The 25,202-nt window shown below is 40.5% G+C and overlaps 1 protein-coding gene across 2 annotated transcripts; it reads right to left on the bottom strand.

The window, feature by feature from the left end:
* Positions 1–8,105: 8,105 nt before the first annotated feature.
* Positions 8,106–22,669, bottom strand: rbbp8l (retinoblastoma binding protein 8-like). Of its 2 annotated transcripts, none has more exons than XM_039801986.1 (14): positions 22,541–22,669; positions 19,414–19,502; positions 19,221–19,263; positions 15,837–15,932; positions 14,389–14,501; positions 14,059–14,134; positions 13,455–13,639; positions 13,316–13,359; positions 12,826–12,887; positions 11,766–12,504; positions 10,995–11,097; positions 10,837–10,895; positions 10,588–10,732; positions 8,106–9,123 (listed from the first exon to the last, which is right to left on the bottom strand). In XM_039801986.1, the coding sequence occupies exons 2-14, from the start codon at positions 19,472–19,474 to the stop codon at positions 9,062–9,064; spliced, it is 1,788 nt and encodes a 595-aa protein (XP_039657920.1). In that variant the 5' UTR covers positions 19,475–19,502; positions 22,541–22,669; the 3' UTR covers positions 8,106–9,061. The 2 variants fall into 2 exon arrangements, with proteins under 2 accessions (XP_039657920.1, XP_039657921.1); XM_039801987.1 differs by having other exon boundaries at positions 13,455–13,636.
* Positions 22,670–25,202: the final 2,533 nt, after the last annotated feature.

Below are 25,202 nucleotides of genomic sequence, written 5' to 3'. Positions count from 1 at the left end.
TCAGATTGACAGTGGGGAGGGCACTCATATTTTACTTGCCGTTGAAGACGCATAACCATGGTAACCCCTGCTGACCTCGTCGCGGCATAACCAGATAATGCTGAAATTACTGAAAGAGGTGAATAACTAGACCAACAGTTTTTTTAATATGTAGACATGTAAATTAGAGCGTTATTGATGTGCAACCCAGTCTCACGGCAGTTCATGAAATGGTCACGTAATCTATTAATTCCTGTACACGGACACGTTTGTCTCTGGTCAGCACGTTTTTTAAAGTAATGTATTTCAATGGGAAGCATCTTTTGTGATCACAGCACGATTATTTCTGCCAGTCGGGCTGCAGCAGAGAAGCTGTATACAGTTTTGCTATTATTGGTATTTATAATAATAGTTTTAGCTACGTTTCCATGACACACGGGACAACAATGGGATGGTTGGGTTTAGGAAAACAATAACGGGACGCGGGACAACAACGGGACAGTTGGGTTTAGGAAAAGAAGAACGGGATGGTTGGGTTTAGGAAAAGAATACCGGGATGGTTGGGTTTAGGAAAACAATAACGGGACGCGGGACAACAACAGGACAGTTGGGTTTAGGAAACGTGACACTCAGGACATGAATCCCGGTCTCCTGGGTCAAAGTCCTGTGTTGTTTGACCCATCCACCACCCCAACCAACCTCCCTACGTGGATTTTCGGGCTTTCATACTACTCGCTACCGTAGTCGCTCTTAATGCTACGTCATCTTCTCATTGACTTTACATTGCCATTGTTTTCCAAAGAATTGTGCTGTGATCACGAAAGATGCTTCCCATTGAAATACATTAATATTGCTGACCATCACGAAAAACAAACAAAAAAAACCCGAGATAAACGTGTCCGTGTACACGAATCAATAGATTAAATTACGCGAACATTTCACGAACTGCCGTGAGACTGGGCTGTGATGTGACAGAGCTCCTTGGTTTCTGTTCATTTTCTGTTATGAATGTTGTCGTTACTACCGCATTGCATTGTGAGTCCAGTTTAGAGTCCAATATTGCATACTGTAATATTTTGCTATAATAATAATAATAATAATCTTATTATTATTATAATATAATAATAATGCTAAGGTTTCGGACATACTTAACAATCTCACCTACTGTTTTAGCTACTAAATAGCATGTTGGTATGGAATTACGGACCCAGCCTGGTTCTTATTGATTCTTGATTGCGAGTCTTTTGAGTGGTAGAGTTGTAACGGGTCATGTGCTTATTTCCCAGATAAGAGGAAGATTTTATTTTGATTCAATGATGATTTAGAGTTTTACTGGGCTTTTTTTTTTAAACCTATGATTGAATTCGAAACCACATTTTCCAAACAATTCCAATAAAAATTTTTTTGAAAACGGTTCCAAGTTGGAACCAGTTCTCGATGCCCAATCCTACTCTTTATGCTGTTAAAAAATCTGTTGATTATTTTAAAAAGCAGTTGAAGACTTTCTTAATCACACAGGCCTTTAGTTAGATGAGAGGTTTTCACGGCTGTCTGATTTTATGTACCAACGACGGATGCACCGAATCTAGAGTTTTGGGGTTCCGCCGAATACTGAATCCACTGGTTAAGATTTTGCCGAATCCAAAACCGAATACCGAATCCTACTCCCATCCTGAGTCCATTAACACAGTAAACACATTAATGAAGTAAACAACGTCCACAGCAGTGTATTTTTCATTTTATTTTATTGTAGGGCTAGCAAAGCTGGTAATGGTTGTCTGGTTAACACCAGTTTTTAGCTGTGACTGTCCCTCCTTTGCCGTACCTGAAGTTGCTGCGTTTTGGCTGCTATCTGTAGATTCCTTCATGCACAACTCGTATTCTTTCGGATGATTCATACGCAAATGTTTTAACAGCGGCGTTGTTGTGTATTGTTTAGGGTCCTCGCCACCACGAGACAAATTGGCATTGCAAATTGAACATGTAGCTCGACTTGAATGGCCTTCTTTTGACTGAAAGTACTGCCAAACAACACGTTTTCTGCTCACGAGTTCCATTTTCACTTTCTCACAGCCTACTGCACTGAACAGTCCACCTACGTAAACACCTTCCAGTAATCAACGGCAGTGCAAGTGTAGCGTTCGGTTTGGTGGAAAAAAATTCTAAGGTTCGTCAGAAACCGAACCACGTCAAAAAGCCCAATATTCGGCCGAATCCGAAGCCGAATCCTGGATTCGGTGCATCCCTAGTACCTACGTTTTTCTTTGTACTTCTATGTCTTTTATTCATTGCATTTAATTTTATTGTGAAGCACTTTGCGATTTCTATCTGCAAAAGGGCCATATAAATAAACTTTTACTTACTTACTTACTTACATGTTCGATGGAGGAGGAGAGGATGGACAGAGGGAAGAATGGATAAATGGATGGAGGCGTTGGACAGATGTGAGGGGACACATTTGCATGGTGCGCAGAACAGCTCTAATGTATTCAAATGAGTTTGACAGCTAACATGCTTAGGGCATCCTCTGGGCGGAGGCAGGCAGCAGAGAGGAGGCGTGGGTGGATCAGCCCCAAGGCAACAACAGCAGCTAACATGTCAGAGAAAGCTCCCAGCTCTTTGGCTGTAATCCTTAATCAAGAGTCAGGATTAGAAACCGAGTTCACCTCTGAATCCCAGGCTGCAGTGACGGAGACAGGGAGGGAGGGAGGGAGGGAGGGTAAGAATGAAATGAATGAGATCAGAAAAAAAGGAAGAATGAGTTTAAAATTGCTGAAGGATAAATGAAGATAAAAAAAATCCCAGCATGAGGGATAAAGAGAAAGAATTGGTGTTTAGCAGCTGCTCACAGCTGCAGATGGCATGGGTGAAACCACAACAAGCCCTCCGACATACAGTACAGGCCACCGTTTGTATTCAAAATTCAGGGGGAAATGAGTTCCTCATTTACTAGGTTGAAGATCCGCAGATAGTTTAATTATCACACAGGAAATTGCAGCGTACATGGCTGACAGACTGCATACAAAGTGCATAGGCAGGGGGGGGGGGGGTTTCTGGGCTTTGTTGTTGCTTTTTTCAAATGCTTTTGTTGCTTTTTTCTGAGGTTTTTGTCGTTTTTTTCAATTTTTGAATTGTTTTTCGATGTTTTTGTCGCCTTTCTGGAGTTTTTGTTTTTGTTGCTTCTTTCTGAGTTTTTGTTGCCTTTGTTTTTGACAGTTTTTTCGAGGTCTTTGTCTCTTTTGTCAAGTTTTTTTTCTACTATTTCTTTTTAATGTTTTTGCCACTTTTCTCAATACATGTCCCGGGACCTCATTAGATAGTTTGAGATCTCAATCTCAATCTCAATGTTGAACCCAGAGTTACGCCCTTGGACAGGTGTATTTTTTATTTTTGTTAAAAAATAATTTAACATTTATTTATCCAGGTAAGTCGATTGAGAATAATTTCTCATTTGCAACAACGACCTGTCACATTCACACGGTTCCACATTCATAGCTGGAAGCTGCCCGGTACAACCACAGTCTGATCTGCTGGCCGCTGATCAGCTCCACTGGAGCGGTCGGGGTTAAGGGCCTTGCTCATGGGCACCTTAGTGGTGGTAATGAGGGAGGGAAAAGCGCTGCTCTTTCACTTTCCCATCCAGATTTTATCTTGCCGGTCTCAAGCTCGCTTCCTTAACCCCTAGGCCACCACTGCCCCAAACAACGTTGGGATATGATGTTTGACCTGCTCAGTTTGTGATGCGTTCTTAAAAAATAAAAACAGACAAAGATGCTGTAGGTCAGTTTCTTTGGCATTTAGAATGACAAAGAGAGACACTTGGCTTGGCCATTGTGATGTTCTTGAGTAGTAATATTTGTACAAATAATAAAATTTTAGTGCTTAATGGTCCACAAAATATGATTTACAAACTGGATTAAAAATATCTTTACTTGTAGTCCACACAGGTGAAAATTAGCAAAAGTCAGTTTCTTACAAAAAGTTAAATTTTCCATCTGTCACTTCCTGCGGGGCGGAGATGTGACAGTACAACCAAATTTCATCTGAACAAGCAGAACCAAGTGGATTTCCTGTGAGAGTAAAGTTGTATCACACTAGCCTAGAAATCTAGATGCACCCTAGCGGCAGCAAATGTAATTTGCAGCCAGGGGGTCTTGCAACTCTCCTTTGGCTTGCGAGCTGGAAAAGCCAAACTCTAGCCGCGCCAATCACATCGTGTATAGATTCAGTGGGCGGGCTTAACATAATGACGGCAGAGTTACGACGGTTCCGTGTGAATTCCCTGCTACTTGAAAACAAAGAAGATGGCTGCTGCTGCTGGCGAACAACTTCTTTGAGAAAAGAACAAAGAATGGCACTGAAGTCATGTGTTTGTAGTTTGCAGACCGGATACGACAAAAGTTTAATCTATCAACTAGCTCCGCTACCTTCTTCGTTGCTCTGCTTGGTTGTAGCGCTATCCTATTGCGTGCAGAGGGAATTTGAAAGACAACCGTTTATCCCGCCCCTCGGATTGAGTCAGGCTAGTATCACACCCCACAACTATGACAAACTCTTGATGGTTTCCATGATTTTTACTAGGGCTGAGCAATTAATTGTGTTCAAATCGAAATCGAGATTTGAAAGAATGCGATTAGCTAATCGTGAAGACCACGATTAATTGAATGCGAAATATTTAGTTGACTGTTTGGTGAAACATTTGATTAAAAACTTTTCATTCTGCTTTTTTTCAACCTACAACCTCCCTTATTATTGCTGTCTTTGGGTTTCATGAAAGGCGCTATATAAATAAAAGTTATTATTATTTTCATTATTATATTAGTTTTTTTCATAAGATAAATGCTGGAATAATGTTACATATCACAGATTGTTTACAGAAATATCCACATTTAAGAGTAAACTTAAAACTCTCCTCTTTGATAAAGCTTAGGGAGTGAGGAGATGCAGCGTTCACCTATACCGGCGGGGGAGGGTGTATAGCTACATACCCAGCACCTATCCTCTTCATCCTGCTTCTCTTCATAGTTGTCCGATTCATCTACCAACCTTTGTAGGGCTGGCTCAGGTTTGCCTTGGACCAGCTCATAGTTATGCTGTTATAGTTTTAGACTGCCGGGGGACGTCCTTTGACACACTGATCTCCTCTCTCTTTCCATCTGTGTGCATTCATGTTTTTGAAATGTTTGTAACTAACTTATCTCCGGGGAGCTTATTCCCCGGAGTCCTTATGTTTTCTCGGCTCACAGTTTTCCTTGGATTTGGGTGGCACCCAAATCATGGTTGCAACTGCCGTGCTATGCCCTGCTACGCTCCGCAACACATTGCTATGCCCTGCTATACTCTATATGCCTTACTCTATCTGTAAAGTATCTTGAGATAACTCTTGTTATGATTTGACACTATAAATACAATTGAATTTTAAAATTGAAATGTCCTATTTTCAGTGGATATTTCATTTATTTATTACTTTATTTAACATGATTGTACAAGGTGAATTACGTATTTAAAAATAATAATCCCAATTTGTATCGCAATATCAAGCAGGAAAATCGCAATTAAATTTTTTTCCCAAATCGTTCAGCCCTAGTTTCTACATGGCTTTTCATCACACTGCAACTGTTTTGCATAATGTCCTGAACAAAACGTCACGGCACGATGCTTCTTGTGTTTCCCAGAACTCATCATTATTCACTGACTAGGTGAATGAGACACACAAGAGGTTGTGTGGTAAATGGTACGAACTACAAGAGTTGAATCATATATAGTGGGAGCAACATTCAAGAACAGACATTTATTTCAATGTGAATAGTAGTGCATTCAGACAACAGTTTCTAAGAGTGTACATTGTATCATTCTAAAAAACAAAAGATCCGTTAAGACCACACAACAACACAGCATTTAGCTTGACAGATTAGCATATTATAAAAGTGAAAGCACAATAGTACACTTAGTACACAGTAGCAAAGTCAATCACGTTTTAATCAACAGAGAGATGCGAATGGCAGGGGGTGGCTATTTTGTCCACTGACCAAGAATTGTACTTAATGGACTCTAATGGAATTTAAGAGGCATGATAAAAACAGTAGAAATCAATAAAACAGCATACATTTTCACACACAGGATAAAAAAAAGTGCACAATTTTGAAAAAAAGAAAAGAAGGACAAATAACAAGCTCTTATTTTGAGTAAAAATCGGCTGATTTCGCATATTGATTAGGGCATCTCCATTAAAAACTATATTTTATATATTTACACGGAATGGACATATTGACTTTCCAGTTCTGTATCATAAAAATTAAGGTTTTTCAACTGACTCTGTCACTGTGTTTTATCGCTATCATCCATCCGGCTTACCGCAATCTGTCACAGCTGTGAACGGAAAGTTTATACTTGCAAAATGTGAGCATTCTGAAAATGAAAAAGAGGAAGAGGAACATGTTTCTGTCTTCTATTTTTCTTCTTTGTTGGTCACTTAAGAGGAGGTTAGGCTCTGGGGCAAAAATAACCAGACTGTGGCAGTAATGCCAGGAAAGTGAAATAATTATAAACACCTTACATAAAATTAGTATAGTGTGAGATGAGTAATGGAGAGGAGCAATACGGGTTTAGGCATTAGCAGGTGATACCCAAACAACAGATTTGTTTGGCTGTAAGATAACAAAAAAGACAATTCTGCAAATTGTTAATTAGATGGAATTGTTTTTATTGTTAACAATATAGTGGATTTTAATTAGAAATGTAAGATCAAAGGTCAAAAGTTAGTTTGGGGTTGGATGACACAGCAATAGTTGTGTTGATCAATTTTGATCAACAGCTTATAGAAGACCGAAGAGAGATTCAACTTATTTTTAGGGTTAGGGATACTTTTATTTTATTTAAAGCGGGCCATTTATTTCTTATGTTTCTACAAGAAAACCTTCAGTTTTTGCACTCGTCTTCAGTTGGCCGTATGCTGTTTGAGTTGTATCTTGTGAAAATGGGCTGGTCTGTGTTGCAAAATGTGTGACTTTCTAAGCATGACTGTGTCTCATTTCTCCACCAAACAACTATAAGCTGCTAAAGAGGATGTACATTCATATTTACCGTCAGCTGGGGCGATTCTAATGTCAGATAGTTTTCTCCATAATTACCAATCCTAATAATCAATAGAATATTTTGTTGACATAATACACTGGTTGATATTGGAATGTCCCAGTTAGCATATTCAGATTTATGTTTGCACAATCTGGACATTCACCAGTTATATCAAACACAATGGACTGGGACGTCACACGTTCCAGCTCAGAAAATGCTATATATTTGAATATCCTGAAACTAGACAGAATATTAATGTTCATGTTAAAAGCACTTAGTCAGAACCTTTTTCACAGAGAAAATGCTCAACCCCAGTGATAGAACCACTAGAGCCGAACTAAGAGTGATATTTCTTTTAATCAATGACAACGTGTTATATAAATAACAACGTTGCTATACTTGCTTTCACTTCTCTGATCAGCGTCATTTACAGCCACAGCAGGCAGCCAGCCACCACAACAAGTCCTCCAAACCGGCATACGAAGATATGTTGTTTATTCCTACCCTCTAATATGACACACAGGACCATTTCAGAAATTAGCAGGAAATACGACCCATGGGAGCGTTTTCCGTCCTCATATCTAAAGCATAGGACGTAACGGTCACGCTTTGTTAACGTCATACGGTCGCAAGTTGGTTAGGTCTAGGCCAGTCTCGCATTGCCAGACCTTCCTCCAAGCGCTGCGGAGGAGGGTCTCGCTAGTCTGCACAGCATTCCGGGATGGGAGAAAAACGTGCTCTGGTTTATTGGCATTTCTTTAAACCAATCAGAATCGTCTTGGGCGGTGCTCAGGGCTGGACGGAGACACGGTGCTCCTGCAAAAATAGCCTCGGGAAGGAACTTGTTTTGGTGGAACATGTTCGTTCAAAAGTTGTTTTAGTCGTGCAACATTGGACAGATATTCTAGCTAGCTGTTTGGATTTACCCTGCAGAGATCTGAGAAGCAGATAACCATAGTCAGAGTTTAAAATTACAACAGAAAGAAAGCGGAAGGAAACGGATATCTGGCCAAAAAAAGTGACATCCGGCCGAAAAGAGTCACATCCGGCGGAATTTCTGGTGGCAACGGAGCAATCCGGTAGGTGGAACGTTGTGGATATAGACACAAACACAACTCCAAATCAATGCTAATGTTGCTCTGTGTCTGCTGAATGTGTAAAGAGACAACTGTTCGCTAACACGTTTGCCACATCAACAATATACTGGTGAAAAGTTGTTTCTGCTGCCAAGACCCAGTTATTGCAAGGTTAGAGCTATTTCATGTATCGGAAATAATTTACAGTTTGAATGTTGACTACCCAAGTAGTTTCCTAAAAAAATAAAGCTGCAGCTTGGTTTTTAGCGTCCTCTAAGTCTGTTTTTCAAATGGGAGTACATGTACCCCTAGGGGTACTTTGGAGTAGTACAAAGGGTACGTGAGATTATTTCATATATATTAATTAAATAAACATCAGTCATGCATAAAATAAGTTTTCTATAATAATGAAATATATAATATTTGAAATGTAGCATTTAAGTGTTTTTTGTTACAATGTACAGTGCAGTTCTGTACGTACTGTATATGTATGCTTCTTTACATAAGCAGGTTTTTTATTTCTACCAAAAATATTTTTGCGCTGGGAAGGGGTATTTGGCCCAAAAAAAAATTATATATTTCAAAGGGGGTACGCTATTTTAAAAAAAAGTTTGAGAACCACTGTTTAACGTCATTGTTTTGATTTTATGGGCCAGAAATTTACTGTTTCGGCTCACCACTCTTATCAGTTTAATTTTCAGCCACAGCAGGCAGCTGTTTTCAGAAAAAAAGGTCTTAAACCCCACATTACCTTACATTCATCAGGTTGCCAGAAACACGACTCCTAATGAATGCAAATTAATGAAGGTTGCTCCATGTTTGCTGGTGCAAATACTCCAATGTTTGCTAATCAACTTAAAGATCAAACACAAAGTAATATGTAAGTCACTTGTTGCAGGTTTACGTGAGATCACAATGTGATATCACGCTCTTTAGCCTGGGCTCTTCCCCTCAGTTCTCAAAGTGATCCTGATCTTCCTCTCTTGCTGGATGTCTGTGAGGGAAAAAAGAAAACACTTCCTTTTGGTGAGGGAGAAACAGTGGGAGAGATATTTTTCATGATGGTAAGATTTTTACATGTATAAATAAAGACCGAACTGAAGAAAGTTGTAAGATGGACAATGATTGAGACCATCAGCTGAGCAGATGTCAAAAACCCTGTTTACACTTGATTTTAAAATGCGTCTTGGGCCATCGGATCACAAGTTGACAACGATAAATGACCACCAAGACGCATTGTGATCCGATCACTCAAACCCCTTGCCGAGTTGGTCTGGGCCGCATTTCCTCACACATCTTTTGTAATGTGTCCTAATGCATCCTTCACAAGGACTTAACTATTTTAGGAAAATACTTCATCAATGAAGGATGTGGTGGTTTTTAGTGATTTCATTTTACAAAGAGTTACACAAAGTGTTGGGTGACCGTCTATCGTTGTTGCCCTATGGAAGGAGATGTGTTGGGTTCTGCTGACAGCGATAGCTCCAGCTGTACTAGTCTGGATCAACAAAAGTTAATTTACTGGATAATTGCCGGATGTCCCTCGCCTGGGACAACTGTTTGTTTCAGGAAACAACCTTCGAGCTAGCAACGCTGAAAATGGCAAGTTTTGAAGAAACTTTGGATCGTGCAACAAGGCAAGCCCGCTTGGTTCTTTCGGGGAATGATTTTAAAGATTTACAAAGAATATGTTTACAGCATTTGCTATCTAACTGGGAGATTTTGAGACCTATTGGCGGCGATTTTCTATGGAGAAAATACACACGTCGATACACTGGTAAGAGCAAATTAGGTTTAACCGTGTCTCCAGCTAATTTCAATAGCTCACGTTACTGTATTGTGTAGGCAGTAATGAAATCTGAACACAATGGTTTCGCTGGAGAGGCATAATAGATATTGGTGTGCCTCGGCTGTCCACTTGTGTTCGGATCACTAAAACACATTTTAAAACCAAGTGTGAACAGGGTCAAAGTGTTGAGATCAAGTAATTATACCGTTCAAAGTTCATTAGATTTACACAAAGGATTTTGGCTTCAGTGCAAAAAGACAGTTTAAGCAATCTAAAAGAACAGTTTGACATTTTGGGAAATGCGCTTCTTTTCTTTCTTGACAAGAGTTAAGTTTGGTTGTGTGGATTAAAATACTGGGCATTGACAATATTAGATTCAGGTTGAACAACAGACTTTGGATGATGAGAGGCATCTTGTCATGGTTTTCAGGCACCTCCCTATTATTAAGTGGATTATATACTGTATTATATTTAAGGGATGTTGAACAATCCCTTAAATATGGAAGTACAATATTTACGTAAGTGAAATGAATATGGACCAAGTGGGGAAAAAAACATTTTGTTCCATAAAGCTTTCAAAATGTGATATGACTGGAAGACCACACCCAAGAGGGACAGAAAGAAAGGAAGAAAGACACAAAAGGACTTGAAATGTGAGCTGATGCCTACGGTCTGTTTCCGAGTCTCTGTCGGTTTCTGTCTCCACAGACGCCCTCTTTCTCTTGCAGCCCTGGCTGTTTTCTTGTCCTGACACACTCTCGTCCTGGTCCTGCTCATCTGAGCTGCTTCTCGTCTCAGCTGCTGGCGACGATGACTGCGATGAAGCAGAGGAAGCAAGTGAAAATAAGCTAGAAACATATTTACACATGCTTACAAAGCCTCAACTGTATGTAGCTTTAGTGGCTTGAAATACCGTACCTTGCCACTTGACAGTAAGGATTTCTGCAGAGCAGAATTCAGAGTCTCCAGCGCCACTACTGTTACAGAAACATGACACCAGTAAGTATTATTCACCTGTGCACAGTAGGCATATATGGATGCACACACACAGACACATATGAATCTGAGCTCTTCACCTGGGCGTAATGATATAGTGAGGACAGGCACCTTCTTCTCGTTCCCGCTTTGGTCTGTCTTCCCATTCGCCTCCTCTTTCTGCTCCTGCTCTTTGATTACCTGCTGTGACAGGACCATCATACCATTAGTCTGGATCAACAACGGTTCATTTACCGGATAGTTCTGTCAGTTGTCCCTCACCTTCTGCTTTCTTTGTGTTTACGTTAAACTCTGGTCGCATCGAGGAACAACAACTTGAACCTCTGAGCTAATGTTACACGCTGAAAATGGCAAGTTTTGAAGAAAATTTGGATTGTGCAACAAGGCAGGCCTGCTTTGTTCCTTTGGGGGAATGATTGTAAAGATTTACAAAGAATATGTTTTTACTATCTACCTGGGACGTTTGGGGACCAACATGAGAGGATTGGTTTGGACAAAGTACATACGGTGACACACTGGTAAGAGGAAATGACGTTTAACCATGTGTCCTGCATTTACTCTCTAACTGGGATGTTTTCGGACCGATGAGGGGGATTGCTGTGGACAAAATTTTGCAAACCATTTTGCAGAGCCACCGTCGCTGCGTCCGGAGCTTAGCGCCGCCCAAGACGATTGTTGATTGGTTTAACAAAATGCAAACAACCCCTGACCAATTTTTATCCTATCCAGACCTTCCTCTGCAGCGCTGTGGAGATAGGTCTAGTAATGCGAGGCTATCATAACATGAACCCTGTTTGTCCCCTCTTTACCATCACCCCCATGTGTTTTAATCTTCTTGCCAAAAAAGTTACCTTGTGGTTATGGTCGCTGGCAGACTCTTCCTCTTGTTGATTGACTGGTGGGATAGAGGGGCATGAGGGAGGGACGACAGGAGACGGTGATGGTACCGGTCTGTGTGGATTTGCCTTCCCATCCTTGTCAGGGCAACTCTGTACTCTCTCTCCAGTTTGTAAGGCTAAGGGTGAATCATCTGTTGGCATTTGGCTGGATTTGGACTTTCCATGATCCGATAGGTCCAGAGGCCCATCAAACGCCTCTCTAATCTCTCCAGAGTCCCTCTCGGTCTTCAATGGTGGGATATCTTTTTTCTCCTGGGTCTTAGTTTGACACTCTACATCTCTGACATCTTGCTCTGACATATTTCTCAACCTGAATACCACAGTTGGCTCTTTGGCAGGGGGTTGAGGGGTACTCTGCTTGTTCCAGGGAGGCCCAGAAACCTGACTTCTAGAGCTGGTATGTTGGCTAGTTGGGATCAGGTTGGGAAAGCGTAGCAGGTTTGTTTTGGAAGAAGGTTGCGCCACCAGACTAGTCGCTGAAGCAGCTGCAGTAACCAAGTCAGAGGATTCAGAAAAGGGCCAATGGACAGAAGCAGGGCTGCTCTTGGTTGGTTGAGGACGGCAGGGGACAGGAGCATGGAGCACATGTCTGCTGTGGGTCACTTCTCCACCGGTTGAGAAAGAATAGTTCTTAAGGAGAGCTTGAGGAGGGATAGGGGATCGCTGGTCCAGTTCCTCAGCACTCTGAGCTCTAAGTTATGTGAAACAGAAGCCAGGCAGAAAAGTAGAGGTTAAAATGTCCGTGCAGGTCATTAGGGCCACAGTGTTGGGCAGTAATGTATTACTTTGGAACAATAATATGATTACTTTTTTTCAGTAACAAGTGGTGTAAGGAAATACAAAAAGATTTGTAAATGTTTAATATGAGCGATTGAAGCGGAGTAGTGGCTTCTGATTGTTCTTCTTTTAGTTCCCAAAACAATTAGTTTTTTTTATTTATCCTTTTTAATTTTCAATTCACCGTCCCACACTCTACCATACTCTCATATAGTCCTATGTCCCTTTGTCTCACCTTCTCTCCACAACATGGGTTACATTATGTTCCGTCTTCCAGGAAAGAGGCTTGTATGATTCCTTTGAGAGTGGAGAAGGGACAAAGAAACAAAAAGAAAATGACCATATATGTGGCTATACAATATCATACAAATTAAAGTAATAGTTTGACATTTTGGAAACAGCTGAAAAGCTGAAAAGCTTAGCGTAAAGACCAGTGCCTGGTGTCATTAACTACCTCAAGTTTGTCCCTTATGCTAAATAGTTACCTATGCTAAGGGGATAATTTCGGAGCGTTCGTAAAGCCTCTTAGGTTGTTTCCTTGCCTAAGACTAAGGCTTGACGGGGGGGTTAAACCTTTGTTTCCCACTGTTTCCACTTGTTATGCTAAGCTAAGCTAACAGCCAAATGTTACATTATTTCGTTGACATGTGCATGCAACAGATAAATGGTTAAAAATTGCATTTTAATGGGTATGCTTTTGAGAGGTAGTTGATTTAGAAACTTACGAATTGGCTTCCGTTCATCCCTCTCAATTGTCTGTGTACACTTTCTGTTGGATCAGAAACACAGACATGAACTTATGTAAGAAGTTTAGAATGATAATTAACAAACAAACAAACAAACACCCTTCTTCCTCATTCTCACCTTCAGTTCTTTGGTTGGCCTCAGTTTTCAATGCAACATTGCCCCCTGCTGGCTGGTGACTGGCCCTGCTCGTTGCCATAGCGAGGAGGGCGTCAGGTCCAGACGAGGGTGAATAGTCAGGTGGGGTGGTTGGTTTGATGTCTGGGGTGCTGCTCCTATTGGAGGAGTGGTCACTGTGAGCTCTGCTACACAAACAGAATTGCATAGTCGCTGTGTGAGAAATCGCTCTCAGGCAGATCACAATCAACTCCTAAGAGTTGTCATGGAGCTCCTCTTTGAATGCTTGTTATGATGTTTGTCATATGGGCGAAATGTGTTGATATATATGCAAAATACTTTGAGTAATAACAGACATGTACTCAAAATTAAGAACAACTTGTTTAGAGCCTCCTCTAGATAGAAGCCTGATTCTTTTAACTTAAAAGTTAACCCTAACCCCCAATTCATAACCCTAACCTTAACCCTTACAAGTTTTAAGCACTGCTGGGAGGGGGCATCCACACTTCTGTTGAATTCATTGTAATATAATGACAATAAAGGTTTCTTATCTATCATATGAAGTTGACTCATCCTAAAACTTTCTAATAAAACACCATATACTCACTCGAGTGCTGCTCTTAAATTCCTGAGCTCATCTCTAAGTCTCTTGTTCTCCTTTTTCATGTTGGTCATCTCCCCCGCTACAACACAGACCACAAGTCATGATCAGAGCACCGCACAACACAGTCGCCTCTAAAATGTATTTTTAGGGGAAAATAAGCACATGGATAGAAGAGTGCCAGAAGGCAAAGAAGAGTTGAATGGAGAAAGAAAATGTTTTGGTACTGATGCAAGACTTATATGACACATAAGAGACAAGTTATGGATGAGGAATGGATGACGAATGCACAGAAGGTTGATTTACTGATTTGACAGACAGACATAAACAGACTACCCAGTAGAGAGATGTGCTGGAGGCTTTGTATCTGCGAGGCTTCAAATTCCATCTGTCTTCTCTTGGCTACCTCCTGAGTTACCGTACATCTGTCACACAGCCCCGCCCTCAGCCTACACAACATCAGAAACATGATTTAAAAATGATAATGTTCACATTAAACACACATTTAACAATCCATTGAAGCGAGACGGAATAACACATTCTGCAGTACCTTTGACAAATGAAACGGTGTACGGGTTATTTAATTGCAACATTGGTTAACCCTTGTGTTGTCTTCCCGTCGATCATGCAGCGTTTTGTTTTTCTGGGTCAAAATTTAAAATTTGAAACTTTTTTTGGAATGTTTTGGTCGTCTTCTTTTGTCGCTTTTCTCATTATTTTTTTCATTTTTTGCAACCTTTTTGTTACTTTCCCCGACGGTTTTGTCACTTTCTCCGATGTTTTCTGCACTTCTGTTTTTACGGTTTCGTTTTTTCAACGTTTTTAAAGCTTTTTCTGACATTTTTGTCACTTTTTTCAACGTTCTTTTATCATTCTTTTTTTAAATGCTATAAAATTGAATAAAACACCCAAATTCAATGAAAGTAATGAACTGATCATTTATTTTACTTGTGAAGAGTGTTGTATGGAACCATCCATGTATTTTTTATTTTTACAATTATAGAAACTTTTTGAAAATGGGTCAAATGGGCTTAATTCAATACACTCGCTATATGCCACACATGCCTTACTTGCTCCAGTATGACTAGTAGTTTGTGGTAGCTATCTTAGCAAACTTTAAATAGATATTGCTGTGTTACTGACATTATACTGTGTGTGCTCTTCTCTACTTGTGCTACCATTCCAATATGTGTTAGTGTTTGTTTCACCATTATTACCATCAAATTAAAAGTTTAAGTTCATTCTAGTACTTACTTTATACTTTATTAGTCCCATCACTGGGAAATTTGTCTTGGACACCGTGCATAGTCTAGTCATGCAAAGCAACATGATCAAAGTACATAAAACACATGATCGAAAAAACACAAAACACAATAATAGATCATTCACACAATACAGCATCCGTTAAAACAAATAAGATAAGTTTAAAAAAAAAAAGCACAAGAAGTCAGTTCACAGTATTTCATTTCTATTTAGCGCCTTGATTGCAGTAGGAACAAAAGAGTTTTTTAGTCTATTAGACCTGCACATCAAGACCCTATACCTCCTTCCCGAAGGTAATAATTTAAAATTGTCATTCAGGATATGCGTATCGTCTCTCACAATTTTCTTGGCATGGTTTAAAAAAATTGAAGCATCAAATAGCTCTTGGGGTGATCGTTCCAGCCACACCTGTTTCTCAGTTCAATACACTCAAGGGCTTTGCAGCTACTTGGTCTGGTATGATCACTAGTTTACATGTTGTAAACCAAATGCAAGACAAAAGCAGAATGTAACATCAGTACCTGTTTTCCAGTGTCTTGATGTTCTCGATGAGTAATCTCTGCTGTTCTTTCATCTGCTGGTTTTTGGTGAACAGTTCCTCCATGCGCTTTGTATCACTATTTACATGCATGTATAGACACACGCGCGCACGCACACACACACACACACACACACACACACACACACACACACACACACACACACACACAAAACAAGATTATTTGTCTGCTGTCAGAATGAATGCCAAACAGATAGCATGTCAGTCTTTTTATGATCAGTGATAAACAGAATTATACGTCTTTTCTGGAACATTAAGACAAGACTATAATTGGCCTTGCACCTCAGTATATAAAAAAACATACTCATTACACACAAACCATCAAGAACCCTCAGGGGTATCAAAGTCATTTTTGTTCATGGGCCACATCCCCCTAATTTGATCTCAAGTGGGCCAGACCAGTAAACCACTCCAGAAAGATCAGAAACTTTATCAGTTTCAAACGCAAGTTGCTTCTGCAACGACAGCATTCTTAAGGCCGCTGTAGGTAAAATAGTTATAGTAGTAGTTTTAGTAGTTTTTTTCGGACCTGGGAAAGAGGGGTAATATTCTGAGAAAAAGCTCAGAATTTCTAAGATTAAAGTTGTAAATTAACGAAAAAGAAATTGAAATGGGATGAATTACTTCTCATCTAGTGGGCCTGATTGGACCCTTTGGCGGGCCGTATGATACTGAACACAAACATTTCTCTTTAAAACAGTCTATGGCTAACCTCTTGGCGCGAGCGATTATTTTCCTTGTCGATTAATCTGTCGATTATTTTCTTGATTTAATCGATTAGTTGTTTGGTCTATAAAATTTCTGAAAATGGTGAGAAATGTCAATCAGAGTTTACCAAAACCCAAGATGATGATGTACTTCAAGTGTTGTTTTGTCCAAAGCTCAAAGATATTCAGTTTACTGTCACAGAAGAGTTAAGAAACTAAGAAATATTCCCATTTAAGTAGCTGGAATCAAATAAATTACTCAAACCAATTAATCAATTATTATTATTATTATTATTATTATTATTATTATTATTATTATTATTATTATTATTATCATTTGTATGTAAAACACATTGTGTTGCATTTTACTAAAGTGTGTATGAAATGTGCTATATAAATAAAGTTGTCTTGACATGTAGTGTGTCTGAAGAATCAGGTTTCCAATACTATATTTAATTTCCTCCTAGTTTCAAAGCTGTTGCTGCATTTTTATGTTCCAGCTCCCTGTATTACACTCCTCTTTTCCAGCGGTGGACGAGGACATCAGATCATTCATATTAGTAAAATGATCAAGAACACGCTATAAAAAGTGTGACTACATTCAAAATGTTACTTATACAAGTACAGAAGTACAGGAGTGTCATTACCAAAATGTACTTTAAGTTGATGGATGGACTTTAGGAGGAGCCCCCCTCCCAACACTGAACTCAACATCATTCGCCATTGCTCAACAACACTGTGTTTGTGAGCCAGCTGAGGGAATTCAACCTGCCTCAACCTGCCTCAGGAGCTGCTGATCCAGTTCATCACTGATCTGTTCTCTGCACGACCATCACTGTTTGATTTCGATAGGTCACCAAACAAACAGGAACAGTTACACTCAGCTTTCACACTTGAACGGTTTCAACTTTTTAAGTGAACTCTGGGTGATTTATTGCCATCATTTAAGCCAGGGATCTTCAACAGTTTTTTTTTTTTTATTTATAAAAAAAACTCAACATGAATCCAACATATTATTAGCAAATATATATATCCCCACTGCTTACTGGCCTATAGTCAAGGTAGTCCCTAAGTCCATCCACAGATGTGTGCCACATTAATTGTTGGCATGATTTTATAAAAATGAATAGCTTAATATTCAATGCAAAAAAAGGTACAGGCTTTAGGCTGCCCTACACGTTATTGTAGGCCCAGTTTAACATGCGACTTCATGTAGTAAGGGGGTCTCTGCTCCGTCTCTCTTTCAGTTAAGGGATCCTTGGCCTGAAAAACGTTTAAGACCCCTGATTCAAGCTATGATGTCTGGAAGTTGGCAAGTATGCTAATCAGCCATAAACCGCGAAAAAACAAAATCGTCCCTAGTATATTCATCGAATTTCTAGTCAAAATATCTGATAATAACTTAATTTAAGACACAATCTAACAAGTAATATTTCTGTGAGAAATAGGGACATTTTTAGACGATGCATCTTAAATATCTTGATAAGTGACATTTTCTAAACCATTTGTTTTGAGTCGTATCTTAGACGAAACAAGCTTTTTTTTTGACATTGTAAGGTTTTTAAGCCGCTGTGTTATTTGTAAAAGATGAATCATGTTGTTTTAAGATTATTTGGTTTGGTCGAAGTACATACGGCGATTCACTGGAGAGAGCAAATGACGTTTAACCATGCATACAACTAATTTATATAGCTCACGTTACTGTTTTGTGTGTACAGTTTTCTTTTGCGGGTTGCAAATGTTCCACCAAAAACAAATTTTTTCCGAGACTATTTTTTGCAGAGCCACCGTCGCTGCGTCCGGAGCTTAGCGCCGCCCAACACGATTGTGATTGGTTTATAAAAATGCGATCAACCCAAAAGTTAAATTTTTTCACCTATCCAGGAGTGTATGTGTGGAGGGGCCAGAATCTTCCTCCACAGGAAGCTAGATCTGGTAATGCGAGACTAGGGATGGCATGACATTGAGGCAGATCAGTCAATCAGATTTTGACAGGTATGACAAAACCTAGATATTTTCTACTTGACCCACACTTTGTACATGTTGACAACTGTGCATCTTTACGTTAGTTAATCAGGCATTGAGACAGATTAAGTGGAACAAAGTTTTGATGGGGATGACATGATTTCACTTGTTTCCACTACATTGAAAATGAACTCAAAGACTTTCTTGAATCAACTCCATTGTATCAATAATCAAAAGATATCCCCACCCCCTTTGCCAATTCTTCTTTTTCACTGGTTCTAAGGAAAAACGAAACGAAGATTTTGTGACTCAGTATTAGACTGAATGACTTGTTGAAACATGAGCTTCCTTGCGAGCTAAACTCGACAACGGGGAAAAGAGGGCCAGGTGCAGGACCAGCACGTCTGCCTGGTCCACAAAGACGGCACGGCTCCCACAGTGGCTGAACTTGTGCATAGCTAAACTTGAATACATAGTCGTAATTTACAAGTAAGTACAAAAATCAAAACTGGCTAGCGTTCAAGTGTTTGATGACCAAAATTTCAATTTTGCTCAAAAGTCGAGATCCCGAACCCCCTCCAATGTTGAACCCAAAGATACGCCCTTGCTTGAATATCTTGTCAGCGTTGTCTAAACATGATCATGGAGAGACATCAGGTAAATAATCTACTCACCAGCCCTTTTTGTTGGACAGCTCTTGGATTTTCCCCTGCCAACCTGGGAGTGAAAAAAAAAACACAGCACACCTGGTTCTAATTCTTGCAGATGATATGAGATACTGCTTTCCTGTATTACAGCTGCATTACAACGTATCCCTCTTTTTTGTTTCTGTTACCAGTGACTGTTGTTTTCATGATTTCCACTCACCCTCCACTTCTCGCTCGTGGATCTCCCGCAGTTTGAGGAGTACGTTGTTGAAGCACTCCATTGCTTTGGTGATCTCCTTTTACCTCAGTCTGATTGTACAATAAAAGACATACAAAACATGTTTTTCCATATTTTTTTGAAAGAAATTGCATAGAATGCTTTTAAACTGAAATGTCCTTTTCGATGTATAAAGACGACTTGACCTGACATGACACTACAACCATTCACATACCCTAAATCTGCTTAAAGGACAATTCCAGTGCAAAATGAACCTAGGGGTTAATAACACATGGGTACCGAGTCGACCGTTCTCTGGGATATGTTTTCATGCTAATCGAATGTGGCCAGTTTTAGCGCAAACCGCTAATTAGCTTATAACGCTAGTCGTCGGGGCATGCAAAAGTAAAAAGAAATCTCTATTTCGATACCACTAAAAAGGCTCAAAATAGCACCACACTTCCACGGTAGCATAATGAGGGTCCCTACATGTAAATTGAAGCATTGAGAACTTTGTAAGTGTACAGACAGTTTATTAAAAAGAGTCGTAATAATTCAAATAATGAATGAAACATGTTTTCATCATAGCTCTAAAGAAAATACTGTAGTCCTAAGTGAGGTGATGTAAGAACTCAGAACTGTTACAGGATTCCTTTTTTTCCTGTCAATGGGTTTCCTTAAAAGCTACCTAGCAGATCAGCCACCTTGGTCTAGGTGGCGGCATTGCACCTTATCACTGGCCACCTGCCATAGAACGAAAAACAAAGGAAGCGACCTCAATGCACTCAGTCAATCAGAGAGCACAGATGGGACAGGTTTAAAAACTGATATTCTGCTTAAAATATGTTTTGCTTACACAAAATGATACTATAACTGTAATGCAAGAAAGTTTGTGGTAGGTTGCCTCCAATGTTGCCTCCCCCCAAACACACACACACACACACGCACGCACGCACGCACGCACGCACGCACGCACGCACGCACACATCTAACACCTGCCTAAAGTCAACACTTTTATTAAGTATTAAAACTTTTAACTACTTATGGAGTGTGAAAATAATATTAAATCAGTGAGTCATCAAGCGCTTGGGCGTTATAGCCTGAGGACTGCGTTGTGCTGAGGAAGTGCAGCAGCATGTGGTGCTGCACATATAAGCCTTCCCTGGTACACAAATGTGGGCGCACGTTTTTTGTTATATCGAGGATGATTGAAAACTAGCTGAACTGGTCCTGCAAGATCTGGGATGCAAGTGAGCAGTTAAAAAAGTAAAAAAATAAAACAAAGCTTTTACAGCGTGTGCATGTGTCAATGTAAAAACCTGTATCACTTCTTACACAGTGGCATATTAAGATCATGTGTTGAGTGAAGGTCTCAATGCAAACAGGTTAATGTCTTTTTGCACTCACTCACTCACTCACTCACTCACTCACTCACTCACTCACATGATCACCCTTTAGCACAAATACACGCATTGAATGATATTTAGCATTTTGATCAGTGTGAATGCGGCTCTCTCGACATGTCAGGATATGTCAGGCAAGTGGCTGTTCGGATCACCTCAGCAGGGCAAGAAAAGACCTGTCTTACACACACACACACACACACACACACACACACACACACACACACACACACACACACACACACACACACACACACACACACACACACACACACACACACACACAGGTTTGTGGCACTATCTTTGTGGGGACCCGTCATTGACATAATGCATTCCCTAGCCCCTTACCATAACCTTAACCATCACAACTAAATGCCTAACCTTAACCCTTACTCTAACCATAACCTAATTCTATACCTAATCCTAAAACCAAGTCTCAACCCGCAAACAGCCCTTTAAAGTTGTGGGGTCCAGCATTTTGCACCCACAAAGCTGTCGGGACCCCACAAGTACTGGACTCCTGGTTTTTGGACCCCACGAATATAGTTAAACAAGAACATACACACACACACACACACACACACACACACACACACACACACACACACACACACACACACACAACACACACACACGTCACTGTGTCTAACTTTTGTTGCTGTGTAGTTACTTTGTATTTTTGTATTTGTATTGTATTCATCCTTCAAATCTATTGTTTTTGTATTTCTACTGTTAACAGAAGCATTGCCACATTATGTGGAAATATGCAGCCATGGATGCCACACACCTATAGAGAGATACAGGCTGTGTAGATGACAACCGGCCTGCATGTCTCACTGCTGCAGCTTTAATGTAAGCCTTTCTCAAACACATCCCATCCGCTGGGAGGTTTGTTGTTTGATCGAAACCTAGTTGCAAGAGGAAGTTTTGGTGTTCAGATTTCACTCACTGCTGTCACACGGTGTCAGCTGATGCCGTCCGTAACAAATGGAGCTGTCAGGGTCAACAAAGTCATTGTAAGCTATTGTCGCAGAGCTTGTCAGCTTGTCTGACTAATAATGGCACTGGAATGAGCAGTAGTGGAGAGTGACGCTCAGGAAGCTCATTCATTTTAACTGTGACAAACACAGAACAACACACACACACACACAAACACACACACACACACACACACACACACACACACACACACACACACACACACACACACACACACACACACACACACATCTTGTCTCTAATGTCCTCAACATAATGAGCATGTAATGAATGCCTCCATCTTATTATTGAAAAGCAGCTTTATATGTATATATATATATATATATATATATATATATATATATATATATATATATATATATATATATATATATAAAACACTGTGTGAAGAAAGTGTGGTAACCCCAAAACTCCCTCACAAACACACAAACAAACACACACACACACAGACACACACACACACACACACACACACACACACACACACACACACACACACACACACACACACACACACACACACACACACACACACACACACACACACACACACACACACACACACACACACACACGCTGTATAATGAGCATGAAAGCCCTGATAAAGCCATGATCATTTCCTTGTCCTCACTCCCAGCCACACATTGCTTCACCTACTCTGCCCACCTGTCGGCCAATCTTTGCCCGCCCTCAGCCAACAACCCAGGGCTTAATCAATGATAACTCACCTCGTACAGCCGAGGACTCCTGGAGCCGCTCACTCGCTCACACTTCAGAGATGGACGGAGTGGTACAGAGCCAGGGGGAGAGAAAGCCCGACAATGAAGAGAAAGAGAGGAGAATAAGGTGAGGGAAAAATGGCCCACACCCTCCTCTCTCTCATCTCTCCTCCCCAGAAAACCGGTTGGAGCTGTTGTCCCCTTAAGGAACACAAACACTGAGGCCTGGGCAAGTTCTCCCTTGATTTTCCTGTTCTGCTGAAATCCCACATAACCGGCTAAACCGGCTCCATAAAGCCCTGCGGAGTTAGAGGGACAAAACGTTCAATGCAGGAGCAATTCAACTTTATTTTCAGACACACAGGCACATATCAGTATAAACATACACTACACAGACAATACAAAAAAGTTCTATACATTGAAGTTCATAAGAGCAAAGTGATTAAAAGACATTTGTTCCAAATGACTCTGCACATTGAAATCAGCCTGCACATTAAAATAGGAAGTTAAAGAGACAAAGGACTTTTAGCTTATTATAGTTAAAGATATGAGCGTGGAAATGAAATAAACAGTATGAAAGACTCACCGTGTCCCAAACGGTAACTTATCCACTTAACAGCTGTATTGATGTCTGACCCAGAGGTTGTGATCACACGGTTGGAGTGGGATAATGATTATCTATTGTTTTAATTTGCAATACATAAATCATATATTTGAGTTCTGTCTTTGTATATACAGGACGTATTGGTGGCAGTGTATGTGAAATGAGTCATAAAGGTGACAAGGTACGGTGGACATGATGTGGTACTGGTATGCAAATTGGAAGGAAAACAACAGACAATAGCAATGGCACGCATGTTGTCTCTGAAACCTGATGAATGCTTGATGTGAAAAATGCCATTTCCGGATTCCTGAACCAGATTCCTGATAAGTGGCCAGACTTGGCTGAAGTGGCATCTTCATTGTCATCCCCTTTCACTTCCTTTAAAATGCCACGCCCTGCTGTCTCCGGTAGCATTAACATCTACACCTATGAGAGGATTAACAGTATGAACATGTGATGATATGGTGTATGTCCAACCCAGTCTCACGGCAGTTCGTGAAACGGTCACGTATCACTGGTGCACACGGATTAAAAACCTCATGAAGAGACGGAGACAGAGACACAGGAGGGATCTCTCTTCCAGGATGGACAGACAAGTTATAGATGTAATGCGTAAAAAAAATATAATAATAGTGAATTAGGACCTGAGCCACCTAACTTATTTATCTACAAAGCCTTGCTTAAAAAAATGCATGTATATTGAACAAGCTTGCTGAATTTTAAATCGTATCACTATAGCATTCGCACTAGTGATTCCTTGGTCCTAAATATTCCATTTGTTAGGACAGAATTAGGCAAAACTGCATTGGAGTATTATGCTCCATACAAATGGAATAACCTGCAGATTCTAATGAAATTGAACAGCCTGATACAGACTGAATGAATGAATGAGGAAATGAGAGAGCGCTGTGTCAGAGGGATGAGACTGAGAGAAGAAAACCTGCTCCCGACCAGGTTAGGTTCACCTGGTCGGCGAACCTCTTTCTGAAACAGAAAACCCAGAGTTACCCTCATCTCAGGGTTAACAAACTCAGAGTTTTCACTAAACCTGCTTTCTGAAATGTTTTTTTTTTGGGGGTCTGAAGTAATCCAAAATAATCCCAGAAGGAGTGGGGCAGTGCAGAGGGGGCAGATGAGCAGGCTTGTGGACCATGACTAACTGTGAAACGTTTTTTCCACGATCTGACGCAGAGAACCGGGTATATGGAGCAGAGGTTGATTGTGGCTGGACATCTGACTCCAGCACCTGGCTCCACCCCTGCAATTAAGACACACAAAGAGAGAGAGAGCGAGAGAGAGAAAACAGAGCACTGCTACACAGAGGCAAGAGGCCTGACACAAACAGAAGCAAAGTTAGCACAAACTGACTACAAAGAGGTGCAAAACAGCTACAAGGATATGCAAAATGAACACAAAGACATGCATAACAACTACAAAGAGAAGAAAAACAGCTACAAAAATTTTTTTTTTCTGAAGAAATCCAAAGTAATCCCAGAAGGAGTGGGGCAGGGCAGAGGGGGCAGATGAGCAGGCTTGTGGCCTATGACTAACTGGGAAAAGTTTTGTCTACGATCTGACGCAGAGAACCGGGTCAGAGCCTGTCTATGGAGAGCCTGTTCACTCCCTATCTCACTCCCTATTAGCCCCATTGTACCAACCCGGAATTTTCCCGAGAGTGGAAGTTCTCCCCTTATTAGACATTCTCTGACCGGGTACATGATCAGAGGTTGATTGTGCCTGGACACCTGACTCCCGCACCTGGTTCCACCCCTGCAATTAAGACACACAGACAGATGAGAGAGAGAGAGAGAGAGAGAGAGAGAGAGAGAGAGAGAGAGAGAGAGAGAGAGAGAGCACTTCTACACAGAGGCAGCAGCCCCTGACACAAACAGAAGCAAAGTTAGCACAAACAGACGCAAAATGACTACAAAGAGGTGCAAAACAGCTACAAGGATATGCAAAATGACCACAAAGACATGCATAACAACTACAAAGAGAAGCAAAACGGCTACAAAAATAGCCTGCGGCTTGCTGATTTTTTTTTCTTCTTCTAGCCCTGCATTGTGA

This window comes from Perca fluviatilis, chromosome 5, assembly GCF_010015445.1.
Source record: "Perca fluviatilis chromosome 5, GENO_Pfluv_1.0, whole genome shotgun sequence".
NCBI lineage: Eukaryota > Metazoa > Chordata > Actinopteri > Perciformes > Percidae > Perca > Perca fluviatilis.
The sequence above is the reverse complement of the archived record's forward strand: the minus strand, read 5'-3'. Positions and strand labels throughout refer to the sequence as shown.